This window comes from Arvicanthis niloticus, chromosome 10, assembly GCF_011762505.2.
Source record: "Arvicanthis niloticus isolate mArvNil1 chromosome 10, mArvNil1.pat.X, whole genome shotgun sequence".
Taxonomy (NCBI): domain Eukaryota; kingdom Metazoa; phylum Chordata; class Mammalia; order Rodentia; family Muridae; genus Arvicanthis; species Arvicanthis niloticus.
The window spans coordinates 20,553,943-20,580,663 of record NC_047667.1 but is presented as its reverse complement, the minus strand read 5'-3'; the positions used below and the strand labels follow the sequence as shown (position 1 = coordinate 20,580,663).

The window sequence follows — 26,721 nt, the reverse complement described above, 5'->3', positions numbered from 1 at the left end:
AACTCCTGAAGGGCTGGCTTCTGACAAAATAAAAGCATTTGCCTGTTCAACTTTTATGTAAATAAAATCTTCAACTATTCTTTCAGGAGTTTAAATGCTTTGTGTGTGTGTGGGTGGGGGACTCCTGGTCACTATCATTTATACAGTAGGTATCAGTAGAGGTGCTGATCTCTGAAGTGTTAAGCTTTGTTCTAAAAAGGTGGTTAAATTAACCAATTGATTACTTTGAACTTGTGGGGAGTTGGCTTTCTGTTTTCCTGTGGTAGATATATTTTACTTTTATTCTTAGTCCTGGGACAGTCTGTATATTTGATGCATGGCCTTTTTTGGGCTTCTATAGCAAGCACAAGATGTTTATACAGGCCTTTTAATATGACAGCTTCAAATTCTGTTTCCAATATCTCCCCTGGTGTGGCAGTCCCTTAGATGGACTGCTGACCCAGTTTGCTTGCCTGAGACTGGGCTTTACAAGGTTAACTATTCCGCTACTGATGGCATTTCAGTAGGTTCTACTTTGAAACTATTATTAGTAATATTACTAATAATAGTTTCTATGTAATTGCTATGAACATTGTATTAGATTTTTTTCTTCCTAATGTATATCTGACAAATTAAAATTCTCATTGATGAAATATTCTTGTAAAACTGGGAAGAAGTGACATTGAAATTCGAACTCCCATGCCATTTCCACTACAACATTCTGCCACCCTAAGTTTCAGGGTTTATAGTCAGTATCTTTACAATCAGATTGTTGCACCTGATCACAAGCCAGGCTTTCGGGCAATGAATTCAAACCAGAGCCTGCTGCTTGCTCTCTCCTCTCAGCCCATTATTTTCTCTACCACTTTTCCCCCCTTCCTTCCTTCCTTCCTTCCTTCCTTCCTTCCTTCCTTCCTTCCTTCCTTCCTTCCTTCGTACTCTTTTCTCTTTAGCCCTATGAATAATCTTTAAGTCTTACAGTATATGTACATTATAGGAAGTCAGGAAAAATCCCTAGTCTAATGCTGGTCTCTTTCAGTGACATTAATTTGTTGAAGAGTTAGCCTGTAAAATTTACTATTGTTTAGCTTTTGCCTATAGGTTGGTTGTTCTAAAAGTCTAAATGAAATTTTATATTTATCATTATTGTTGTTATTGTTATTATCAGTAGTAGTAATATAGTGGGAGGGAGGAGGAAGGGAAGGAGGGAAGGGGAGAGAGAGATACTCTGAAGCCCAGGCTGATCTGGAACTTGAGGTCTTCCTGCCTTGGCTTCACAACTGTTTGATTATAGGCTGTGCCATCATACCTAGCTTATTTAAAATGTGTGATGTATGTTATATTAATACTTCATGTTGAATTACAATAGGAAATATCTAGTTAACCCACTGGTATTGAAATAGCTTGACACTCCATAAGGTATTCACATTCTAAACCCTCAATTTTGCAGTAACTTTTTCTCACATGAAATAAAAGATATTTAAGAAATTATGTGATATGTATATATGTATATATATGATACTGTCACTGGAAGATCAGGTGATAGTTCATCCATTTATCAAGTAGTTTAAATATCAATTGATAATTACTCATATAATCATTTACCACCTTTGTGTCTCTTATATTCTGAGAAAAGGAGAGGGTTATCAATATAGCTCACCAAATGAGCAGACAGTGGTTTGTTAAAAAGTACTAATGGTATGCAAGCCAACTCAGTACTATTTTTTTTTTAATTATAAGGTTCACAACAGTAACAAAAATAATAATTATAACTAATACTAAATGAATGCTAGCCATGTCCAGGGACATTGCTCTGTATTTATGTTTAGCCCATTTAGTCAAGACAGCAGGCCTGTGTATTCCTTTTGTCATCTGTGCTTACAAATGAGCATAGGCAGTGTGGTTAGGCAACTGCTTCAAGGTTGTTCATCTGGCTGACAGGAGAATTGAGATTCAAGTCTAAGCAGTCAGCATCCCCAAGTCATTTCTTCACACCACTATGCTCTGCTGCCTTGTGTGCATGGGAGGTACCAGTCATGTGGGCAAGCTGCAGAACCAGTTCTTGTGTAAGGAATAATGGCTTATGGATCCCACCATCATACATTTGGATGCTATTGTCAGACCAGGCTTTCCACTGGGTTACACTTCCTGCTCGGCTTGTCCAGAAAGAGGCAGCACTCTTGATTTTAGCTCCCTTCCCATTTATCTTTGTTAGGAGTAATCTTTGGAAATTCTACCGGCATGTCTGAGCATGATTTTTATTTAAAATGAGAACAGAATGTAAAATTTTCCATCTTTTAAAACAGAATCTTCATGTTTCCGTTTTTATGTTTTTCTTTGGTAATGACATCTTTCTGATCCCTTGTTTTTCCAGTCAAATATATATATTAATATCCTCTACCTCCCGTCTTTCTATCAGACAGGGTCTCAATGTATCACCTTAGGTTTGCCTTGAACTTGCTGTGTAGTTCAAGCTGACCTGAAGGTTCCAGTGCCTTTGCCTCTTAGATGCTAGGATTTCAGGTGTGTGCCACTGTTTCATTTTTCTGGTTTTTTTCCCTCTGTGCTCTACAGATTATTTGTGCAACCAACTTTTCTCAGCAATTATCCAAAATTAAACATATAGCTACTGATTAATTTTAACTATCTGCACTGAGATTCCCACTTTGACAGATCACATCATAGGAACCTAGAAGAATTCTTAGTTTCTAATTTCATAGTTTCTGACCCCTTAGTTATCCAGTTACTGTTAAGTCTTGGGGACAAGACAGTGATGTTTTCTCTTTTTTTGTTTTTAATTTTTTTTGAAATAGATGAACCCCTGGACCTTAGTTGCATGTGACTTTATTTTTTGTTATATAAGTAGTACCTGCAGCTGGAGTCACATGTGTAATCTCAGTCCTCAGGAGGATGAGTACAGTAAGGTTGCCACAAGTTCAGGGGCAACTTAAGCTACATAGTGAGTTAGTCAGGCTGAGCTACATAGTAAAACACTGTGAGAGGAAGAACAAATAGGAAGTAATAATTATTTGGAATCATTATGAACAATTTAATATTTTTCTCAAAATTTCCTATGTATTTTGTTGAAAATGAGGATTATATGATGTCCATATTGTATAATTTTCATATGTTTTCATTTCTCTTTAGTAAACATATTTTTTACATGTCAATGCATTCTTTTATAAAAACATCACTTTCTATAACTGCAGAATTCTTTCTGTCTCCCTTAGTGTCCTCATGTTCTTTTGGTTCTTTGTCTCTGTAGACTTGACTCTCTGTTTGGATAGTCTTACATATGCAGAAGCAGTCTAAACTCTGACTTCTTCAGGGAGTGACTTGTTTTTGAGGTGATTGGGTAGCCTACACTTTCATGTAGTACTGCCCTACTTCCATTTTAATGTAAAGTAAGAAGAGTTTAGTTTTACCTTCCTTTGTCTTCCTTCATTGTTTTCTTTGATCTTAGCTGAGAATGGTCTCAAAGCTTTGCTTGAGCCTGGACACATTGCTGGCTATGAGTTTCTCATTTCACACTGAAGAAAGTCACTCACACACCTACTTGTTCTTCCTCAGATGTCACTAGAATCAGTAAGGAAAAAAAAAAACCTGAGAAGAAATTGCTGTACAGAACTTTGATGACCAAATGGTATCTGGGTGTGTTTGTGTAGAATGGTGTACATTGTGTATCTTCCTCTAGCTGATGTGGTCTTTGTATCTCTTAGCTAGTCTTTTTAAACAGTATTATTAGCACCTATGTTAGAAAGGAAATAAAGTAGACGGACTAAGAGATCCAGTGTCTAGCTTTAGTTTCTCTTCTCCAAAGTCAAGATAAGCCAGTGCTTGCACCCAATGCAAGCATCACATCCTTCCCTGCCTTGCCTTTTCCTATGACCTTGTTTTCCTTTTGATGTTCATGTTGAGAATGGAGAGTAGAAGAGGGAAAAAAACAGATTCTGTATTTTGTCATTCTCTGAGTTAGTGTAGCATTTCTGGGCCTTAGAGTTCTCAAGGCAAGAAAAAATTCAGGGGACGCCTTTAAATGAGTAAATTGGAAAGAAAAAAAAAAAAAACCATTGGCTCATTTAAATGCAAAAGCACAATTAACCACCACTAGTTTGTTCTGTCCAATTCCACAACATTATATGACTGTCTACAGTTGCTCAGTGTTCTGACTCGCAGTAGAGACCCAGGTCTTCACTTCTCAGCTACATAGATAAGTCACAGACTTCTGTTGGCTACTAAAGACAGCAGTTTAAGTAATGGTAGTTTATAATTTGTTATCTATAGGAACTAGGAAAATAAACAGATTCTTGAAAGTTGAGTCAGGTAAGATCCATTAGAGGGAAAATAATTGAGCTTTTAATTATTTTGATTATCCACTTCCAGGATTCCCAATTATCTATCTCCTTCTTATCTGATGGAAATATCTCTAGAATGTTACCATATTATCTGATACCAACTTCGTATCATGATGGTTTTTTGTCTGTATTAGAGATACCATGCATTAGAATGATCTGACGGCAACAAAGCTGTATTTTCTCAAGCAGTGGGAGAATATGTGGGGGAGTTTGGAGCCTGAGTGTGAAGAGCTTTGAGTGGAGTTCAGAGAGTCTGAAGTATAGTCAAAGAGAAACATGCACGTGTTAGGTAGAATAATGAAGTCTTGAAGCCGTATTTCCTAGTCATGTTGGTAGCAATGTCCCATTGGTTAGATGAAAGAAACGGCTGAGGATCCTGCTGTTGTAAGTCAAGGAGATGATGGAGCTCCACCAAGAGACAAAGGGAGAGATGGTAGATGTGCTGAGAGAGCAGACAGGAAAGGAATTAAAATTTAGTTCATTTAGCATCTCCTTGTAATTTATGTTCTATATTCTAAGCACTGAGCTGCCACAAGAAAGCAGCAAATAACAAAAAGTTTTTGTCTTCATGGAGCTTGTATCCTAGTAGGAGAAGTACCATCAGAAAGTTTGTGTGTGGGGTGTGTGTGTGTGTGTGTGTGTGTGTGTGTGTGTGTGTGTATAAGAGAAGGGGGAAGGAGGGAGGGAGGGAAGGAGAGAGAGAGAGAGAGAGAGAGAGAGAGAGAGAGAGAGAGAGAGAGAGAGAGAGAGAGAGGAAGAGAGGAGGTAAATAGCCCATAGGTCCTAGAAATGTAGGGTGGCCACAGAAGATCTCACTGCTAAGCTGCTGTTTGAACTGACTCTTGGAGAAAATGAAGAATTTTGCTGATAAACTGTTTGAGGAAGATATTTCAAGTAGACTAAAGAAGAAATAGAATCAGGGAGGAAAGATGAATAAAAGAGGTTTCTGAAAATAAATTCAAGTAAGAGAAAATAGATTAAAATAGCATGGTGACTCTGGCGACACTGAGAAGCTGTTAGCCTTAGGTTTGAGGATGTATTTTGAAGATGGAGCCAATAGAATCTGCTGCTAAATTGAACGTGGCACACAAGAAAAAGAAGTTAAAGATGGCTCCCAGTGTTTGGCTTGAGCAGTGGGAAGTTGGACTTCCTGTTTGTTTATATCCCACGTAGGAAAGTATGTGGGACAATCTTTGTGGACAGCCACTCCTTCTAATCCAGTCTTGTAATTAGTGAGGAATCTGAGAGAAGTGACCTGCCTTCCATCATTCAGGTAGTAGTAAAGATAGAGCCAAATATCCCAGATCTCCTAATTCTATTTAAAGCTCACTCTAGGACTTAATACCATACTTTCTGGGTTCTATTTCAGATGAGAAAGGGAAGCATTTGAAAGGCCAAAAGCTAAAAGGAATTTTGAACACAAACTATATAAAATGGACAGTTAAAACCAGAAAGTAAGTATTCAGAGTAAAGGCCATTTGAGAGACGACTAAAAGTCTAGCAAAGAGGAGAGAACGTGTTAAATGGACAAAAGGAAAATGGAAGTAAGGCACATAGACTTGAGTGTGAAGGTGACTCGATGCTGGGTACCAGGAAGGTCAGGAAGGACCGGATCTGGACAAGTACTTCAGACTGAGTTTGAAATCTTCTGAAACTGGTACTTAGCACCGCCTCCTTCTCCTTTTCTTTTTCATGTAGGACAGTAGGTAATGATGTAAGCCTGAGATAGTGTTTTGTTGTTAATCCCTTCCAATGGCAAGAATTCCACCTTCCTATACTTCAATGTATGAACTAAACAAAAGTCATCCTTCTTGCTCGTTTTGTCTCCTGGAGATTGTTTGAAGATAATAGGGACACAAGAGCAAAATGACTTTGGAAAATAAATATTATTTAATTGAAAATATCCTTTCTTAGATGATTTTTAATTTTTAATTTAAATACCCCTGACAGAATAATACAATCTTTACATTAGCTGTTCATTAAACACAGAACACATGACCAATAAACTGCATATTCTTTTTGGAAACAACATCAAGTATTCAGAATTACTTTGTTTAAATATTACTTTAGAGCTATGTCTGTTGGATTCATGTCAAATCTTACCTGGGCTTTGAAAGTTTTGTAGTCATTGTTACTCAACCAAAAGAAAAAAAGAAGAAAAAGTGACCCCGCTCCCTAGCCCTCAGAGGTCTTTCAAGCAGTGATAAACTCAGGCTTTCCGTAGTACATTCTGAGCATTAAGTTGCAGAGCTGCAGGCTGGAGCCCAGTGAAGGTTGGTACTGTTCGTCTAATCTTTTTCACAGAACACTATGTGAAGACTTGGAATGGAAATGAATTGCACACTGTTGACAATATTAAAACCATCAGTATATATCCCCTTTTGGTCAGGAAAGATGGAAAAGGGTGTTGTGATCAGAATAGATGATTTCTGACACAGTGGGTGGGCTTATATCCACAGGTTAGATTTCAGGATGTGATCTGAGTTTGTTGCCTCTGACCTGATAACTGTAGGCTCTGGAGTCTCTGCCTCATCCTCCCTCTAGTCCTATAGGAAAGCCAGACTCCCACTTTTTCTTAGGTAGAGAATCATGCCTTTTCCTTTAAGATAAGTATATTCTGGTGGCACATTCCTCACAAGATACATGCAGTGGTGTGTCTCAGTTAGGCCAGAGCTTAAAGTCTTCCCTTGTTCAATTCCATCCTGAATGAAATAAGTAATTGAAGGGCTTACCCCTGGTGGTTGATTGATTACATTCATTTTAGTGAATCTGAAGCACCACACTTGTTCCAAACAGTTGTGTCTATGTGCTTGATTGTCTGTGTCTACAGTGTTTGTTGGTTAGGTGGAAAGGTCCCTTCTGTGTCATTTATGACTGAAAAAGGTCTGATCTACCACAATGGCTCCTCTTCTGGTTTTCATACCATCTCTCAGTGGGACTAGGGGACTGGGGAAATGACTCAGCTGTTTTAAAAGTACTTGCTGCTCTTGCAGAGGACTCTGGTTTGGTTCCTAGCATCCACATGGAGGTTCACAACCGTCCGTAACTCCTGTTATGGGAAATCTAATGGCCTCTTCTGACTGCTAAGAGCACCAAGCTTACCTGTGGCATATATGCGTATGTGTAGGCAAAACACTCACACACGTAAAATAAAAGCTTTTTAACCTAAGACTTATTTTTTTAGCCTGTTTGCTCTGTGTGTGTGTGTGTGTGTGTGTGTGTGTGTGTGTGTGTGTGTGTTTCTGTCTTGTCCGTCTTGAGTTTGAACACATAGTTGACATGCATTCTCTCGCTGACCTGGCCTTTTTCAAAGGTTACGTTGAGAACTTGAGCATTAGACATTAGAAAAGTGAGAGCAATTAGAAAGCCATTGCAGGAGATGATAAAGTCTGATCTAAAGCTACAAAAAGAGTAGAAGAGATGGAGGAGACACCACATCTCTACTTGCATTGTTCATCTTTGTGCTATAGGTATAAATGTTGGGGAAATACTAAGACAGGACAACAAATCTTAGCCTCTCTAGATTATCAAGTTTCTAAATAATTTCTGACTTACTTTTCTAAGAACTAGAGCAGCTGTGTTTATTAATTATACTATAAATCTTAGTCTGCTCTCAAACCATGGTCCTGTTGTTGAACCCAGAGCTATCTGTAATCTTCACTGAAGATGTGCCTTTTGGTAATAGGGTGTGATCAAGTGAGTTGGCTTTCTTCATAGCCCAGAGGCTACTTCTGTTATCCTTCCCTAAACTTGTACTTCCTAGCTTAGTAGTATCCTTCTCTTTTAGATTCAAAATCAGTTTTGGCTTTCCTTACCTGAAACCTAGATCAGTAGGTGATGACCTTATAATGTCTCAGTGGCACAGCAACATTCCTTACTGGCTTTTCGAGAAAAAAATAAGCAAACCAGCAAAGAGAGAGATGAAAATGGAAGAAAGGCTTAGTTTTTACCTTGGGAAGGAACCTGGGAAAAACTATTGTTTACCTAAGGGAGTGAATATTTGCACAATTGCTTTCTTTGTAAGGGAGCTAAAAACAATATTTTTGGGTTTTCAGAGCTGGAGTTTAAGTTTATGGGACTACTTGAAGACAATGTTTGAATCGGTCTAAGCACTTAGGTTATTTCTGCCGAGGTCAGTGGTGAATCTAAGCTAAGCAGACAGGAAAGAGAGTTGAGAGAGCACTCAGTCCTGCTGGGCTACTGAAAGGCTCTTGTAGAGTATATGAAACAATATAGTCCCTTAGATATATTGCTTCCACTGATGATTTGAATATATCAAATTGCCAAAGGGATAATAAAGGAAATGGGCTACATGTCCCAGGAGAGAGGTTATAACAGTTGGATTTGTGGTCAACAAAGGAATTTCAACACACTTTCAGATCATCTCTTTAGCTCTTTTGAGTTCTCCAAGCCTGCCTTGTGCCTTCCTCAAATACTTTTGACCCCTTCTAACCCATTAGACTTGTGCTTCAGAAATTTGAATTGGCATTCACAAGCAACTGTGCAAAGTGATAAAGAATGGTGGATCTTTTTGAAAGATAATGCACAATAGAAAGAGAGTATCAGACCAGGAATCAGCCTGGATTGTGACCTGGGGCTCCAGACAGTTGCTTTATTTATCTTTTTATCGGTTTAATTTCCTACCACAACTTTGCCATTATCTTCTCGATATCACCTGTACACTAAAGAAATGTTTAAAGAACTTTGAATTAAAGTTTGGTTCTAGGGTAAAGCAACTGAAGTATTCATTATGTTTTGCAAAATTTAAATGAGTAGATTGAGGCCTAGGGTCAAAAATACCAGACATAGTTGTGACAAGCTGACTTCTTTTTTTCTTAGGCATTCTAGAAGTGTGGTTGTGATTTTTTAGAAATCTGTATTTATTAATTTTCTTTACTTTATTTTGATTTGCTTTGGGTTTTGTATAATAAAATAAATTTTCAACCTCTTTAGAATATTTGAGAGTAATTTAAAATTATGATACAACCACAGGTATAGTTTTCTCCTTCCAAGAGGTTTATACAGGTTTATACAGAAGATTGACATGCTCTGGGTTGGAGATCCTATCCTCAGCTTTTCAAATTGCTTATTTCAACCCTACATATTTGACTTATTCCATAAAGAATGTGGAGCTGACAGTCCTATCTACATGCTAAAAGGACATCTTAATTAAGTTGGAGAGAGAGGCATTTAAAAAGAGAGATGCAGTGGACATTTTTTAGAATCCTATAGTACCTGTAGAGAGTATTCTTGTTAAATGTCTGTGACCTACAGTTCCATACATGCTAGAGACATAGCTCAGGAGCTGTCCACAGGAATTGATAGATAGAGATGACTGATGAGAGGCCAGCTGAGGCCATGCTCTCCATTTCCAAGCTGAGAAAGCAGCCTGGCAGAAAACGCAGAAATACAGAGAGGCCTGTGGTTACTTTCTTTCTGTAATCACTATGACTAACAGTTGATACACAAACTATATTCTTTTTTAATTTTTTTCTAAATACTATTTTTATTACTTCTTTGAAAATTTCTCACAATTTATTTGGATCATATCCATACTTCTTGTACCCATCCAATATTCTCCCTCTCTTTCCTACTCTCCTAACTTTGCAGTTTTGTTTTTTGTTTTTTGTTTTTCCCTATCTAGCCCAATTTGTGTTTCTCAATGACTCTTGGGGCATACTCTGGAGCATGACCAGAGGTCACATTGTCATTCAGTAAGGCTTCTTTAAGATGAGAATACATGCATGACAAAAGAGTGTGGGTATGTGGAACAGTTTGTGAGTTCAAATCCCAGGCCTTCATTTAGTGGCTGGACAAATTGCTTGACCTTTCTAATACCTAGCCTCTATAACATGGAGATAGTGATAAAAACTCTTACAACAGTTAAATGAAGTCATGCCCGTAAATTAGCACATATTAAACACTGAGTAAAAGGTATAGCTATTATTTTTTTAATTTACTAATTGAACAATGAAGTTTAGATCATTCAGAAACCTACATTGATAAAAGGGAGGAAAACATTTGCATGAATAACTCTTATCTAGACAATGTAGGTATGAAAAGGGCTTTGTAGATGGTATAGGTAATATTTGCTGAAGAGTAAAGTCCAAGTAGTAAAGAAAAATTTCATATATAGCTTGCTTGCTTAAGGAAGACACTGAGCCAGTGTATACTAGCAGTTGAACTCAGGTTGGCAAGCTTGGCAGCAGGCTCCTTTTCCCACTGAGCCACCTTTACCTGCAACTCTACCTTGTTTTCTGAGGCAGTGTTTCTCACTCTTCTGAAGCTCATCAGTTCGGCAACACTAGCTAGCCAGCCGGCCCCAAGATTCCTGTGTCTTTACTTCCCTAGGGCTAGGATTATAGCTATGCTCCATGCCTGGCCCTGTTTAAGGCTTGTTCATATTTTATATGTAGAGCTTTATGTAGAATTCCTCCATTAGGTAAAATGTAAGTCATCAAATGATCACTAAGATTTGATTCTAGATTCTCAATCACTTAGCTAATTTCAGAAGATGCCCTTAATTTGAGTTTGATTCATCCTCCTCTTTATAGATTGGGGGTTTGAAAAGTCCCTGGGGAAATAAGAGGAACCATATTTAAATCCTGAGGTTTGTTTCTCTCTCACTTTCCCAGAATGTCCTGAGAAGGGAACAACTTGAGAATAATCTGAGTGTGGCAAGCCTTCTTTGTGGCCCCTGTCCATTCACTCTTCCATGTAAAGCACATTGCACAGCACTTATTGGGAAGCTAGAATTGCACCAGACCTGCTGAAGGCTACAGAGTACTGCGTGTGCTTAGTGTTTACACTGCCATTTTAGGTAATTCAGTCCAAATGTTATGCTTCATTAGAGCTACTGTCACGTAAGAAGCATCTGCCATTCTTGAAGACAGCTGAGGGGCGTGAAGCTGAGCAGAACTATGAGTAAACGTGAAGGGCTAGGCTAGACATGTAAAAACTGAAACTGAGACAAAGGAAGTGCCAGACCCAGTGGTGCAGGCCTAGTCTGGAGGTCTAAGGCAGCTGGAGTTCAAGGTCAAGACTTGCTTGTGTACATAATGAATTCAAGGTCATTCTAGACATACTAATGAGAGCTTGTCTCAAAATAAACATTAAAACAAAACAAACAAAAAAAGCAGGGCTGGGAGTGTAGCTCAGTGGTAGAGAACTTGCTAGCATCCGTGAAGACTTGAATTCTGTTCCCAGTGCCAGGGGTCTGGAGAGACGAAGGATACTGATTATGATTTCACAAGCTTTGGCAGAGCACAGGCATGAACTTAGAAGAAAGGGTAGGGCATAAGTGACTCTAGTGATCTCACAGGTTCTGACACCAAGATTCAAACTATCTTCATCTCCAGCTGGATTGAGGTGATCTGAAATAGGCAGTGACTAGAATCAGATTTCAATCCTCCCTCAAGGAAAATGCTGATTTATTTTTCATCATTTGTTATAACATAGTTTGACTTCCTATTATAAAGATAGATAGATAGATAGATAGATAGATAGATAGATAGATAGATAGATAGATATAGTCTCACTATACAGCCAAGGCAAGCCTAACTTTCCATCCTGCCTGAGATTCCTGAGATTATTATGATGTATACTACCATACCCAGCCTATAGCATGTATTCTTATTTCTTTATGTATTTATAAATTCTGGCTGCAGTTTCCCCTCTCAGTCCTTTTCCTCCCCACCCCCATTCCCCAGCTCCTCCTCCATATCTCTTCAGAAAAGGGCAGGCCCCCTATGGATATCAACCAGCTGTGGCATATCAAGTAGCAATAAGACTAGGTACCTCCTCTCCTATTAAGGCTAGAAGAGGCAACCCAGTAGGAGGAAAGGGTCTCACAGACAGGCAACAGAGTCAGAGAAAGCTCTTGCTCCCACTGTTAAGAGTTGCACAAGAACACCAAGCTATACAACTGTAACATATATACAGAGAGCCTAGGTCAGACCCATCCAGGCTCCTTGGTAGAAGTTCAGTCTCTGTGGGCCCCTATAGGCCCAGGTTAGTTGATTCTGTGACATTTCTTGCTATGTATGTCATGTATTCTTTTAAAAAGTGTTTTTTAGTTTAGTTTTGGTGTGTGTGTGTGTGTGTGTGCGCGCATGTGCGAATAAGGAGTTCAAGGGACAACTTGTGTGAATTAGTTCTCTCCTACTTCTTGAATCATAGGAATCAAATGCACGTTTTCAGGCTTGGTGGCAAATGCCTTTATCCACTAAGCCATCTTGCCAGCCTATGGTGTATATTCTTGACTTGCCAATGTTTACTGTAGATTAACTCTCTACTGCTTATTTAACAATTTCTTTTCCAGACTGACCCAGATTCTATTGCTGATTTACTGTCCATTTGTTTTATATATATTTAAAACCCCACAAGAGATTACTAATTTTGCCTTTTCTCTCTCTCTCTCTCTCTCTCTCTCTCTCTCTCTCTCTCTCTCTCTCTCTCAGAGCCCAAACTCTGGCCTTTTCCTTCTCACAGTAAATGATTTTCATGGAATGAGGTGCTAGTGAGAGAGAAAGTGCTATCCAGGAGGATACGGATTTTTAAAAAGTGTTCATGGGCCATGGCTGTTGGGAATAGCTACCCTTGTAATTTTTGTGCACAAAGACAAGAAGATATAAACTAGCACAGTAGCTGGAGAGATCTATTCAGTATTCTAAAGTTGGCATTATGTCCCTCTTAGAGCCAACCCTGGTACCTGAAGTGTCAAGAAAATATTATATTCATGATTAAACCCCTGGAGCCTCTTTCCTTCTCTCTACTGGGATTGTAAGGCTAGTCAAGACTTCTAAGGGTACACTGATTCCTGATGAACTGGCTTTCCTGCTAAGTTCCTCTTTCTCCTTTGATCAGCAGTTTTCTCATTTAGGCATTTCCTGTAGGGTGCTGCTGACTGTTTCATTTCCTACTAGGGTATTTTCCTCCTCTTGCTGTGCACATGCCAACTTTCAGATGAGCTCTGTTACCTCTTGTCCCAGCCCAGCCGTCTGAGAACCACAGGACATTCTTCCTACTTTGCAGCTCCTGGGATTCGATATTGTAGGAGGGCATATGCTTGCAAGCACTATGCTGGCTCTTTTTCTTCCTAAGCCATTGCTTGCTTTGCTTCCTGAGTTGATGTTATGTCGTGAGATCTGTATCTTCTTTGCCTTTGTGCTGTTTGTTCCTTGTATGTCCCAGTCTACTTGAGGGTATCCAAAGTCAGAGTCACTGTTTCTATGCCTCTAATGTCCAGCCTTGGAAATAGGTAGACATTCACCTTCAGGATAATGTCACTAAATGTTTTTGGAATGAGAGATCAGAACCCGAAAACATATATTCTCATTCAAGTCTGTATCCTGAACAGTAACCACAATGGAGATTTGCCAAGACAGTGATTACAGTGATGACTTAAGAGAGAAGGCTTAGATCTGATTTTTTAGATCTGATAGCACTTTCCCTCTTACTAGTACCTCATTTATAAAAATCATTTAACTGTGAGAAGGAGAAGACCAGAGTTTGGGCTCTGATTGTGTGTGTGTGTGTGTGTGTGTGTGAGAGAGAGAGAGAGAGAGAGAGAGAGAGAGAGAGAGAGAGAGAGAGAGAGAGAGACACGGAGAGACGGAGAGACGGAGACAGACAGACAGACAGACAGACAGACAGAGACAGAGAGAGACGGGGGGGGGCAAAATTAGTAATCTGTTGTGGGGTTTTAAGTATATATAAAATTAGTGGACAGTAAATCAGCAATAGATTCTGGGTTGGAGTCTGGAAAAGGAATTGGAATGTTGTTTTGAGCTTATTAGTATAGGATGTATCTTTGTAAGAGCCAGGAACATACAGGAAGAAATATTCAGTCTATGCTATTAAAGGTCTTGAGAGAACAGGTGGACTTCAGTGTCTCCCTGCCTCCCACTTCTATTGATCTGTCCCCATCCAGTGGGACTCAGTCTTTTCTGTATTATCTGTTTCACTTAGAAAAGGTAGTAGATTCCTGTGTGATGGAGAAGTTTGGAAAGCACTGGTGTTTGCTCTTTTTGAAAGGTTTGGTAAACTATGACAGTGAATCCTTTTGATCCTGGCATTTTCAGTGTTGGGAGACTTTTTGCTACTTTATTCACACTTATTGTTGTGGGTTTGTTTAACTTGTTTGCATCTTCTTTTTTTGATGTTGGCGGATGGACCTGTGTAAGAATTTACCCATTTCTTCTGAATTTTCAGGAATATAACTTTTCATAGTAAACACTAATGATTGCTTCTATGGGTATCACTAGAATCTGCAGTAGCCTTTTATCTCTCAGTTTTATTAGAGTCTTCTATCTCATAAGCTAATGCTTTGTCGGCTTTGTTTATTTTTTCATTAAAAAAACCCTCAACTATGATTGACTTTTATTTTGTTCTTTTAGTGTTTGTTTTATTAGTTTCTACTTTTATCTTCACTGTTTCTTTGGGGTTTGGCATGTTCTTGTTATTTCTAAGGTCCCAAAGTACATTGTTAGATTTGGGGGTTTGTTTGTTTATTTGTTGTTTCATATATTTTTAATGTAAGTACTCATAGCTATAAACTTCCTTCTTAAAACTAGCAAATTTTCTGGTATGTTGTGCTTTTATTTTCATTTGATTTTAAGAATTTTTAAATTTCTGATTTCTCATCAGTGTGTTTTTCCATATACATATTTTTAAATAATTTCTATAATTTTTCTTACTATTGTTTTCTTGTTTAATTCTATCCTGATAGGATAAGATATGATTAATTATTTTAGTTCTTTTGTATTTTGTGAGTCTTGCTTTGTGGCTGGAATGTGGCATACTTTGGAGAAGGGTCCATGGATACCGAGAACATATATTTTATAGCTTTTGGATGGAATATTCTCTTTCTCTGCTGAGTCCATTTGAACCCTGGTGCAGTTTAGTCCTGAGGCTTCTTTGCTGATTTTAAGTATGGATGACTTAGTTAAAGATGACAATGGTTATCAAAATCACTCTGTATTATTATTGATTTGGGACCTATCTGGATCTTTTATGTCCATCAGGGCTTACTTTATAAAACTGAGAGCTAGAATGTTTTTGTATATATCTTTACAGTTTTATCTTCTTAGAGATTTTTCCCTTTATTAGTATGTAATGGCTTTCTTTATCTCTTCTAATTTTGATTTGACCTCTATTTTGTTGGATATCAGAATAGATATGCCAGCTTGTTTTCCAGCTGCCATTTCTTTATAGATTCCCTTCTGTTCTTTGTCTTTTTACCAGTAAGGTGTATTTCTTAAAGACTACAGAGATTTGGATCTGATTTTTTTTTAATGTATTTGTCCAGTCTTTACCAGTTTATTGGTAAGCTTAAGCTTATTATTGAGAAATATTTATTCATTCTTATAATTTAAGCAGCAGTTTTTAAAATTAGGCATTCTAACACAATCCAATCCAAAAATATACTAGCTTGGTATCTGCTGAAGAGTGATGGTGGGAAATAGAGAAAGTCTTTATCTTTTATTACTGAACTCTGATGATTCTCTAAGAATAGTAAACTTGGTACAAGAAAAACACTGCAATTGCTAACATAACACTCTTGAATCTCTGCCAGGTGTAAGCTGCTCAAGAGACATTGTTCCTCCATTACTTCTCAGTGGTTTTATGTTTTAATGGCTTTGGATTGTTATTTTGTTTGTTTGGTTGTTGTTATGTTTTGTTTTAAACTTTTTGTTGATTCTTTGTGAATTTTACATCATGCACCCCAGTCCTGCTCATCTCCCCATCTCTTCATATCTTCCCTTTTCCTTGACAACCCTCCCCCCCCACCCCCATAAAAACTACATGAACAAAAAGCAAGCAAAGCATGGAACATATCTCACTGTGGAAGTTGTAGTGTGTCACAGTGTGACCCACAGTATATCCCTCTGGCCACACATCTGCACTGGCAAATGTTCATTGTTATTGACCAATGAGTTATTGGTCTGGTTCAAGATCTCTGGCTTCTATGATACCATCAATATTGGCTCCTTACCAGGACTCTTCCTGGTTATCCTGTTGTTGCCCTGTGTCATGGAGATCCTGCAGCTTTGGGTCAGCAGGCCTGGACTTTTCACACATCCCAAATATTCGTAGATTATACAAATGTTGTAGTGGGCCAACTCAGAGCCCACTCAGAGCCCTGGATCTGTGCCTGGATGGTAGCTGAGCTGGTCAGTATGTAGGCTCTCCCTTAACCATACCACCAGGATAAGCTCTCCACACTGCTCCAGCTATGTCACCTAAAACCTCCATCAACAGGAGACAGGGTCAGCTCTCCAGCTCTCACACCCTTGGGGCTGGCTCACCAGTGCCTTTGCCATCAGGGTCAGCTCCACTGTGTTGTTGTCGAGGTGAGATGCAGGGCCCACTTTCCCTGTGTTCTACATCCAGTTAGAGGGCAAGGCTAGCTCTCCAACTATTGCAGGTGGCAGCAAGGGAGGGGTATCATACCTGCACCCACACTACCTCATGGCAGATGAGTGGTAGGGCCAGCTCTTCGATGCTCTTGCCTTCAGGCCTGCTCAACTGTGCCTTCTCCACCAAGGCCAACTCTACTGTGCAGCCCAGGCAAGGTCAGGACCAGCTCTCCTGAGTGCTGCAGCCAGCTAGAGCCAGCTCATCTGCTCTCTCCAGACCCCGGGGCCAGCTCTCCCGACTGCCGCAGGTGGCAAGGGGCATGGAAGCTTTGGGGTATTTTAATACTATGGGTTTTTTAGATAATTCAACACGAGTCTAAAACAAGTAGTGGGATTTTTAGTGTGTCGGGTTTCTGACATTTTTTTTTCTGTAAGGTGACATTTCCCCCCTAGAAATATTCAGCTATATTCATTAACTTCTAAGTGAAACGGTTAATGGTGAAATTAGCTTTTATGGTGCTTACAAACTCAAAAGATTCCAAACATTTTTTAGCCAATATATAAGCTTTTGAGATTCACTTACTCTAAAGCAGTGTCATTATGACTGAAACAGCCATTTGTAATTAGAAAGGCAAATGCAAAGTAGAAGGATTTACTGTGTAATAGCTGGATTTTTAAAAAACTCAGATTTCTGTTTCTGGCAAGCTGGACTGAGATAAGGAAAAAGAAATCCTTACACTAAGATCATCCCATTTCTATTAATGTCTTTGAGATGGATAAAGACTTACATTCTGATAGGCTCAGACATCAGGTCAATGTCTATCTTTCTCAGCAGACTGTGAACTTTTAAACTCTGTTTTATATTCAAGCCACAAGTATATGACATATAATAGATGTTCTATAAATATTTGCTGATGGATTTTGTTTTGTACATTTCCTAAAATCCAGCTGTCTTTCCGCCTTGCCAGAATTCAGTAATTGAGCCTAAACCTACTTTAAACTGTAATCAGCTATCTCAAGAGGGGAAGTTATTTAGCTTCTGTCTTGGTTGGTGGGCTCTAATCCTATCACTGCTACTTTAAATTTAGTGAGTTATGACTAGTATTTAAAAAGTAGAACAGGATAGGAAATATAAGAAGGTGCTACACATAAGATTTTCATTGTAGACATACTGGATTATAATTTCACAACACCCTTGCCTCCTACCCATATTCAGAATGTCAGAGCATTCACAGTGTCTCTCACACGGCAACTCCAAGCCAGCCTTTCTTTAAGATATTTGTGCTTCAATGTAATTTCTATCGTTTATCATTTGTCATACTGGAGATTCACCACCACCGAGGTCTTGAGCTGCTGGGTAAGCCTCTACCACCAAACTATACTCCTAGCATTGTATCTGTATATTGTATGACCTTGATCTCCTCAGAGTATCAGTGGATGAATGGGGACTACAAGGTTCTTCCTACACACAGGCAAGGGAATATGGTTGAAGGGAAATTCAGAAGTCATTTCTCAGCTCTGACCTGCTAGGTCACCATTCTCTGCACCCCTGTGACAATAGCCCCCACTGAACCACTGTTTGTTTTGTTTTCTGTTTTGTTTTTGGTTTTTGAACTAAGTTGGATGGGAGAGGCCAGTCAGGTTCAGTTACCACCATCACCTACCATTGGCCTGATACCTAATAGCCCACTCCCTTAAGCCCTATCTCAACCATTCAAAGCATTCTGGGCAAAGTGCCAGCTCAGGAACTCGGCCTCTTTGAAATAGAGTGCTCCTGAAACCTCCACCCTGGATCTGGTGGCTTGTCTCCTGCTGAAGAGCTTAGTGGAACGTTTATATCCCCTTCCTCTGAGATCTGGAAATGTCCATTCAGTTTTAAATTAGATTTTTTTTTTTTTGAACAGTTGACCTCTGATATATCTTTGGGGGTAAAGAGACCTAGCACTGATGGAGATCTGTGCACTTGAAAATTTGATTCTTTTTGGAAAACTGCTGACACAGTCTCATTGTCACAGAATTAAATGACCCTGCTGTTTCTACCTGCTGACAGCTTCAGCCTTGGGACCCTGAAATTAGCTTCTACTACATGGCAGAAACATTCTCTCATAAGTATACACATCTACAAATAAGGAGAGATTTTGTGCCTAATAAAAGTTCTGTAGTGTAGACAGGCAAAATATGCTGATCTGAGTAAGTAGGAAAGTAAAGAGTCAGTGCTGCTCCTGGTGTGGACTAGTTTTAGAATCCTTTCATAATTGGTGGGTTGTTCGTTCATTTGTTTGTTCCTATCTATCAGAAAAACCCATTGACATTCAGGAAATATTAATTTAAGAAAGTACAAAGATGGGGCAAGGAGTGCACAAATGGCTCAATGGTTCAGAGCACTGATGCTCTTCCAATTTTGTTGGGTCCCAGTCATCTGTCAGCTAGTAATTTTAACAGCAAACACAGGGGATCTGAAGCCTCTGGCCTCCTCGGGCATCTTCACTCACTTCCACATACCCACATGCAGACACGCACACCTACACATAATTATAAATAATAAAATAAACCTTTTAAAGGGGCAAGTGACAATCCTATGGATCCAGACAGAACAGAACACACGTTCTGCTGTCTTATGCTTGGGCAGGGTGGCGGACATTGTGGAGATGAGGCTGTATGTTCCAGTTTTGTCTAGCCCTTATCTGTTAGAAAAGGAAGGTTTCTTGCTGGTTTTGTAAACACACAGCTGGAAGGAGCTGTTGCAATCTTATTTGTGACTACCCCTGCTTGCCTGCTTTTGTCGCAGGCAGAGTGTGGCTCCCACTCTAGCCAAAATGGTTGTGATAAGTTTCAAAATAAGATCCAGATCTGAGCACACCATCACACTTCCTAGTCCACTGTTAATTTGCCACATTTTTATTCTAAACTACCTTCATCTTCCTCCTCCTCTTCTTCCTCCTCCTCTTCCTCCTCCTCCTCCTCCTCTTCCTCCCCCTTCTTTGATAACTATGCAAACATTTAAAAGAAAAACTTTACCCAAAGTTAACCACCCCAACTTCTGTTTGGTTTCCTGCAATGTTTAGATGACTCATTCTCTTCCAGGAAATCTTAAAGAAAAGAGACCCAGGCCATGTGTTGGTGCACAAAGACTGCACTGTAAATTCCTTTTCTTCCCTGCCTAGAAACTCCTTTGCTTCTTTATAGAGAAGGGAAAGCTCTGCAGTCCTCATTATCTTCTACTTGGCTTTATCAGTTTTGTTGTTCCTGGGTAAATGTGCTCCTTGTCTTTGGGTGGGGCTCCCTGGTAGCTTCCCAGCTCCTTTAACCCCTCAGAGTAGATCTGCACGGAAGCACTTCCTGAGGCTTTACTTTTCCCTGAAGGCGTACTGTTAAGGCTTCTGAGCTGGAGAACAGGTGGCCTTTTATCATCTGTGAAAGGAGAGACACTGGCCAGTTCCTGCCTCTATTCTGGGTCAGAATAGATCATTAGGAGCTTTAATTGTATATTTTAACTGAGCTAACTAGAGCTAGCTACACGCGTGTTCAAAGCCCATCCAGAAGGAACAGTAAATCTGATTGCTTCAGCAGCTTGTTCAAATAAACAGGGATAATAGTTCATTGGTCCTCCCAACTAATCAGGACACAAAAGGAAACATCTGCCTGTCTTAATTGCTATTTTATTGGTTAGACTTTCCCTCCTCTTCTCCTCCCTTCCTCTTTCCACTCCTGGACTCCTACTAGTTTAAGTCCTGGCTAGGCATCATAGCACCTCAGGTACCATCTCATTTAACCTTTGCCATTTAAACATAAGGATGAGGTGAGAGAGGCCTGGCAAGGGGGGGCTTCTGGAGCTGGGAGGGTGGGCAGCTGATAGTGATATTCACACTCACCTCTGACCTGTTGACTCTAAGGCAGATGGTGAGTCATTTTCTCCTCTCTTTGCCTTCTTGCTCCTCTGTTGCTTCTGTGGAGCTCAGCCTTCCTCTCCATGGGAGGAAATTCCATGGGAAGTTATAGACCAACAGTCGAAAGCTACTGTTTTCCCTGGTGACTGAACCAGAAGACCTAGGAATGGGAAATCTAAAACAGGCAAGATATCCCTGAAGCTTTCATTTTGCTGGCATCTGGCACAGAGAACTTGTGCCTTGTCTTTTACTCTGCTCTGAAGCCAGTCTTCGTGGCTCTAATATGGACACACGATTAAAAATAAATTCGAGCCACAAAGAAAGTGACCACAATTCCAACTGAAGTGTCTCAATCAGGCAAAACTGTTGATCAAGAGTTAAACAAGAGAAATGTTATTCTTGATGAAGCACACAAGGCCAGGAAGTGTTCTTGGTTTTTATTGTAAAGCAGGATTCTACCTCAGTCCATCATGACTGACTAGTTTTTATAAGAATCTATACAAAGGAAATACAAAAGGGGTCAAGAATGCAGCAGGGCAGCCTGGCAGTGGTGGCGCACGCCTTTAATCCCAGCACTTGGGAGGCAGAGGCAGGCGGATTTCTGAGTTCGAGGCCGGCCTGGTCTGGTCTACAGAGTGAGTTCCAGGACAGCCAGGACTACACTGAGAAACCCTGTCTCGAAAAAACAAAAAACAAACAAACAAACAAAAAAATGCAGCAGGGCCTTTGTCTGAATAAAAGCTTTACTGAGTGGGGGATTAAAACATTTACATAAAGGTTTTATAAGGTGAAGAAGAAACAAAAGATTTGAATTCTTCATTATAAACAAAATGTGTTTGACAGAAAAGACTAATATTTAATGTTTTTCTTAACAATAAGGAGACAGGCAAAACATCACATAGAACCATAGAATGGTAGAGGTTAGTATCATAGTAAGCTTCAGCTGTCAACTTGACACAGACCTAAAGAGTCAACTGGGAAGAAGGAGCTCAGAGGTTGTCCTTGGCATGTCTGTGAGACATTGCTAATTGATGTAGGGAGGTTAGCCCACTGTGGGCGGTACCATTCCTAAGCAGGGAGGATGTAGGGAGGTTAGCCCACTATGGGCGGTACCATTCCTAAGCAGGGAGGCCTGGACAGTATAAGAAATATAGCTGAAATATAGTATAGTTGGGAAGCTACCAGTAAGCAGCACTCCCAGTGGTCTCTCCTCAATCTCTGACCTGGCTTTCCTCAGTGATGGACATTGCCTAGGCTATGTACAAACACTTTCTTCCGCCCAAGTTGCTTTTGTCACATCATTAGAGAAACCAAACAAAAACAGTAAGAAAAAGTCTTTTTTTTAAAAATTAGTATTTTAGGCTGGCATAAATAGAGTGATGAGTTCCATCCCGGCATCTTCATTCATGTGCGTCATTCTATTTTATTCTCTTGTTCCCTCCCTCAGAGCTCTTCCTCTGTTCCTCCCTCAGCTGTTTCCCTTTCTTCCCCCTGTTAACACCAACTTCTGCTTTCTTATGATATGTATCCCATTACTCTATTTCCCAGCTCTCTTAAAAGTCTCTTCCTCCCCTTTCCTAATGCCCTGCCCAGTTTCATAACCTACACATGCAGTTTTAAATCTGGGTTCTCCGAGAGAACAAACGTGCCGTTTGCTTTTCTGAGTCTGATTTACTTCACTTCACATAGTTTTCATTTACAGCCATTTTCTTATTTTCTTTCAAAAGTCATTTCTTTATTTATTTCCTTTTTTTGACTACGTAAACTTTCCTTGTATATATGTACAACATTTCATTTCTCGTTCCATTTTTGGCTATTATGAATAGTGCAACAATAATCATGTATGTACTGTATCCCTGGTATGTTTACCCACAGTCCTTTAGTGTACTCCCAAGATTGGTATAGCTGGGTTATATAGCTCAGTTGTAGCTTTTAGAACTCAGCTTTGTTGTTACTGTTTTCTTCTGACACCACTGACTGGAATGTGATGGATTCTAAAAACAATTTAATTTGCATTTTTCTGATGGCTAAGGATCTTGAACATTTTTCAAATATTTACTGGCTGTTGTGTTTTATATATATAAAAAAAGAGAAGAGGCAAGGATATGTTTGATAGAGTGAGATATGGTGAGGTGGAGGGGGCCTCCACGGGCCCATGCTGAGGCTTCCCTTCCCCTGAAGACCAGCCATAAGACTGATAGAGTATGGAATAGAGTTTATTTAGGGAATGGGGAGTTGAGGAGGGAGTAGAGACAAAGAAAAGCAGAGGAAAGGAGGGAGAGAGGAAGGGTGAGGGTGGGAGATTGGCAGGAACATGTGGGGAGAGGGGAAAGATACAGGGGGTAAGAGAGTAAGAGAATAAGCTCCAGTGAGGAGAAGCAAACAGGCCCCCCCCTTTTTTCTTTTTTTTTTATTGGATATTTTATTTACATTTCAGATGTTATCCCCTTTCCCCATTTCCCCTCCACCCAGAAACCCCCTATCCCATTCCCCCTCCTCCTGCTTCTATGAGGATGTGCTCCCACCCACCCACCCCCACTCCCACCTCCCTGCCCTCACACTGGGGCATCCAGCCTTCATGGGACCAAGGACATCCTCTCCTACATATACAGCTGGAGCCATGGGTCCCTCCCTATGTGCTCCCAGGCTGGCAGGCTGGTGGTTTAGACCCTGGGAGCTCTGGTTGGTTGGTATTGTTGCTCTCCCCATGGGGTTGCAAACCCCTTCAGCTCCTTCAGTCTTCTCTCTAACTTCTCCATTGGGAACCCCAAGATCAGTTCATTGGTTAGCTCTGGGCATCAGCCTCTGTACATGTCAGGCTCTGGCAGACCTCTAAGGAGACAGGTATATCAGGCTCCTGTCAGCCTGCACTTCCTGGCATCCATATCAGTGTCTGCCTTTGGTGACTGCACATGGGATGGATACCGTAGTGCAGTGGTCATCACATTCGCTTGACAAACAGTCCCTTTTATAGTGAGTCAGGCATACCTGGCTATTGCCAGGTAACTGTGGAGTGGAGCCTAGAAGGAACTCTAAGACTGGCCACTTGTATTACTTTCTGTAGGAACTATCTGTTCATTTCGATAGCCTATTTATTGACTAGATGATTTGGGCATTGGGCTGTTTAATTTTTGGAGGTATTTGTAGATTCTAGATAACCAGATGGTTACTTGGAAAAGATCTTTCTCCCATTCTGTGGCTCTCTTCATTCTGGTAGTTTTCTTTGTTATACAAAATGTCTTTTTAATTCAATGTTACCCACTTTCTCAGTTTTTAAGTTTATTTTCTGTGCTATTAGAGTTCTTTTCAGAAAGTCCTTGCCTTTCTTGGGATATATTGGGATCTATATCTATATCTATATCTATATCTATATTTCTTGCCTATCTTGGGATATATTCACTGGGTTTTCCTGTAGACATTTCAGAGTTCCAGGTCTTACAATATGACAGAAAGACTTTTTTACAGAAGAGAAATTAAGCCTGGAGAAATTGACCAGAGCAGTCAAAGTACAGCAAATGCTGTGGTTTGAATATGAAATGTCCTTCATGGGCCCGTGTGTTTGAGTACTTGGCCCCAGATGATGGCACTATTTGGGAAGGTTATGGAACCTTTAGGAGTATGGGGTTATGGGGGACAAGCCTTCAGCCTGCTCATTCTCTGCTCTGTGATCTGCCTACTTCCTCATTCCTGCCACTATCCCTTCCCCAACAAGATGGAAGATACCTTCTTGAACTGTAACCTCAGTAACCTCAATTGCTTCTTGAAAAGTCTTTTGTCAACACAACAATGAAAATAGCAAAGACACAGCAGGTGACAGAAAAGCTGAGACTAGCAGTAATGGTTGTAGTTGCTAATTTGTGGTCCTTCCACCCCATTTTTAAAATTATTAAATATAAAACACATAAGTATTCATGATAGAAGTCACACCTATGGTATATCCCATAATGAATACCCTGATAGAAAAAAAATTAACCAAAGAACTTAATTGTAAAGTGGTAAAACAATTTTTAAAATGCTCAGGCTCAGGCTGGCAAGATAGAACTCAGTGGATAAAGGCACTTGCTAACAGTCCCTGACACCGTGAGTCTTGATGCCCAGAACTATGATGGAGAGAGCTGACTCAGGCAAGTTTTCTCTGCCCTCAGTGTGCCCTCTGGGAGGCACACATGTTCTCTCCCCCGTCTTACACACACACACACACACACACACATCTTGAACTCTGAAGCAAGAACTCTTCCCTTGCTTCAGAAATGAGCTGTCATTTAGGGCTGGAGATGCAGCTCCGTGGTAGAGTGCTTGCCTGGTACCTACCAGATCCCAGGTTCCGTTCCCAGTCTGGAAAAGTAGAAAGTGTGCTCAGCTGGTGGAGATATATGAATTTTTGGTATTGAAAACAATAGCCAATTATTTTCATTCTCTGCGGTTTGGGTATTAACATTTGGCATAGAGGATGCCTTTCTTTCCTGCTTCCTCGTTCTTCTGTTTCTACTGTTCTTCACGGTTAGATCCAAACTAGGGTAAGCAGCAGTAAGGGATCAGAGGGCTACTGCTGCTCAGAATTAGTCTGTTGGAAACTCCTTAACATATAGTATCAGAATCAGGTAGTACTAACTGCTGTTGCAAGACATTATTATTGAAGAACCACTGCCTTAGAAGTTGGGAAAGAAATGAAACAAGTGAGAATCGGGTGACCTGTAGGTCTTAAGATCAGTGCCAGAAGAAACAAATGCACTCAATTTTAGGTGCTTTTCCCTTCTATGGAGAAGAAGTGTGCAGACCATTCCTGTGGATCCTAGCTTGCTGAGGTCAGTGTTCTGTCAGTTTACAAGTCCAGTACCTTCTGCTTGGAGTTTTCTGCTGAGTTTAGGGTCTTTGAAGTCCTTGAATGTTTATATCCTTTTCCTAGTCTAATCTTGTTGGACACCTTATTTTCCTTAGTAATCCAGTGGAGTGTTTGCCTTCAAATACCTGAGGAAGCACAGTGTGGCTGGCCATAGTTGTGGCTCTTAAGACTGCTTTTGAGATCAATTGAAAAACTCAAGAACTGTAACCCATTTTCCCTCTACATGATTGTCTCTACTGGGCTATAGAAAGGGCCCATTTCATTTCATTAAAACTCTGAGTAATCTGACATAATTGATTATCTGATTTGCTGGGTTAAATACTGGGCTGTAATCGAATCTGTGTCATTTGTAGAGCCTGTGCTGTTCGTGTCTTTGCTGCCACCTCCCATCTCCTTCTGGTTTTCAATTAACCTTCCTTCCTCTTTTCTTTACAGAGTAAAGAAGTTGGCCAGCAGCTCCAAGATGACTTGATGAAGGTCCTGAACGAGCTTTATTCGGTAAATCAGATGGGCTGCCTGGCCCTTTTATCATAGAGAGAAGCAGCATTTGGCAATTTGCAGCCATACTCACGTCAGCAACAGAACTCAACTGAGGTTGAGGACAGTGCCTATTCCCCATTGGGGGGACCCCACCCGTTTTTTTTTTTTTTTTTTCCACACTCAATTTTTTTCAAAACAAAATGAGCCAAAACATATTTTTCCAGTTGTGCAATTGTATTCTGGCTTCATCTGGGGCACCATAGAAAGAAACCAGCCAAGGTCTAGGTTACCAGCACAGCTGTCACCATTACCAGCAAGCTAGGGACCCTTGATGCCAAGGAATGTAGCCTACATCACACTTATGCATATTGGGAAGCATCTATAGTCTTAAATTCTGCATCAAAACTTAGATTAACTGTAGTTTGAGGCTAGAGCAGACGCTGTGAAGGGAAGCTCAGATTCCTAAAGTCTGCAGTGTGAAGCGACATTTCAGGCAAGGAGAATGCTACAAACACCACAGAGAGGTAAGCTGTGGGCTTGGAGGGAAGAAGGAAGTCTGCTTTGAACTCTTTAGACTGTGGCTTGTAGTGAAATATGCAGTGTGCTGGTGGTTGTTTTCTCTCAGCCATGTTTTGTTAATTATATTGAGAACACACACACCAAGGAAGTTCCTGCTGCCATAGGAGGAATGCCTCAGTTGTAGAACATGTAGCTTTACAGACCCTTTCCAAAGTTTGGTTGTGCCAGCACTATGTGTCATTTTCTAGAGTGCCCTAACCTATTTGAAGGTATAAATGATTTTCTGTATTTACTTCTTC

General features: G+C 40.1%; 1 protein-coding gene across 9 annotated transcripts in view; it reads left to right on the top strand.

Moving 5' to 3' along the window:
- Positions 1-26,721, top strand: part of Srgap2 (SLIT-ROBO Rho GTPase activating protein 2) — a 221,105-nt gene that overhangs the window by 122,942 nt on the left and 71,442 nt on the right. For all 9 annotated transcript variants that reach the window (XM_034513584.2, XM_034513582.2, XM_034513583.3 and 6 more), the window contains one exon: positions 25,859-25,921. In XM_034513584.2, the coding sequence (XP_034369475.1) occupies positions 25,859-25,921 (63 nt within the window). The remainder of the gene's footprint in view (positions 1-25,858; positions 25,922-26,721) is intronic.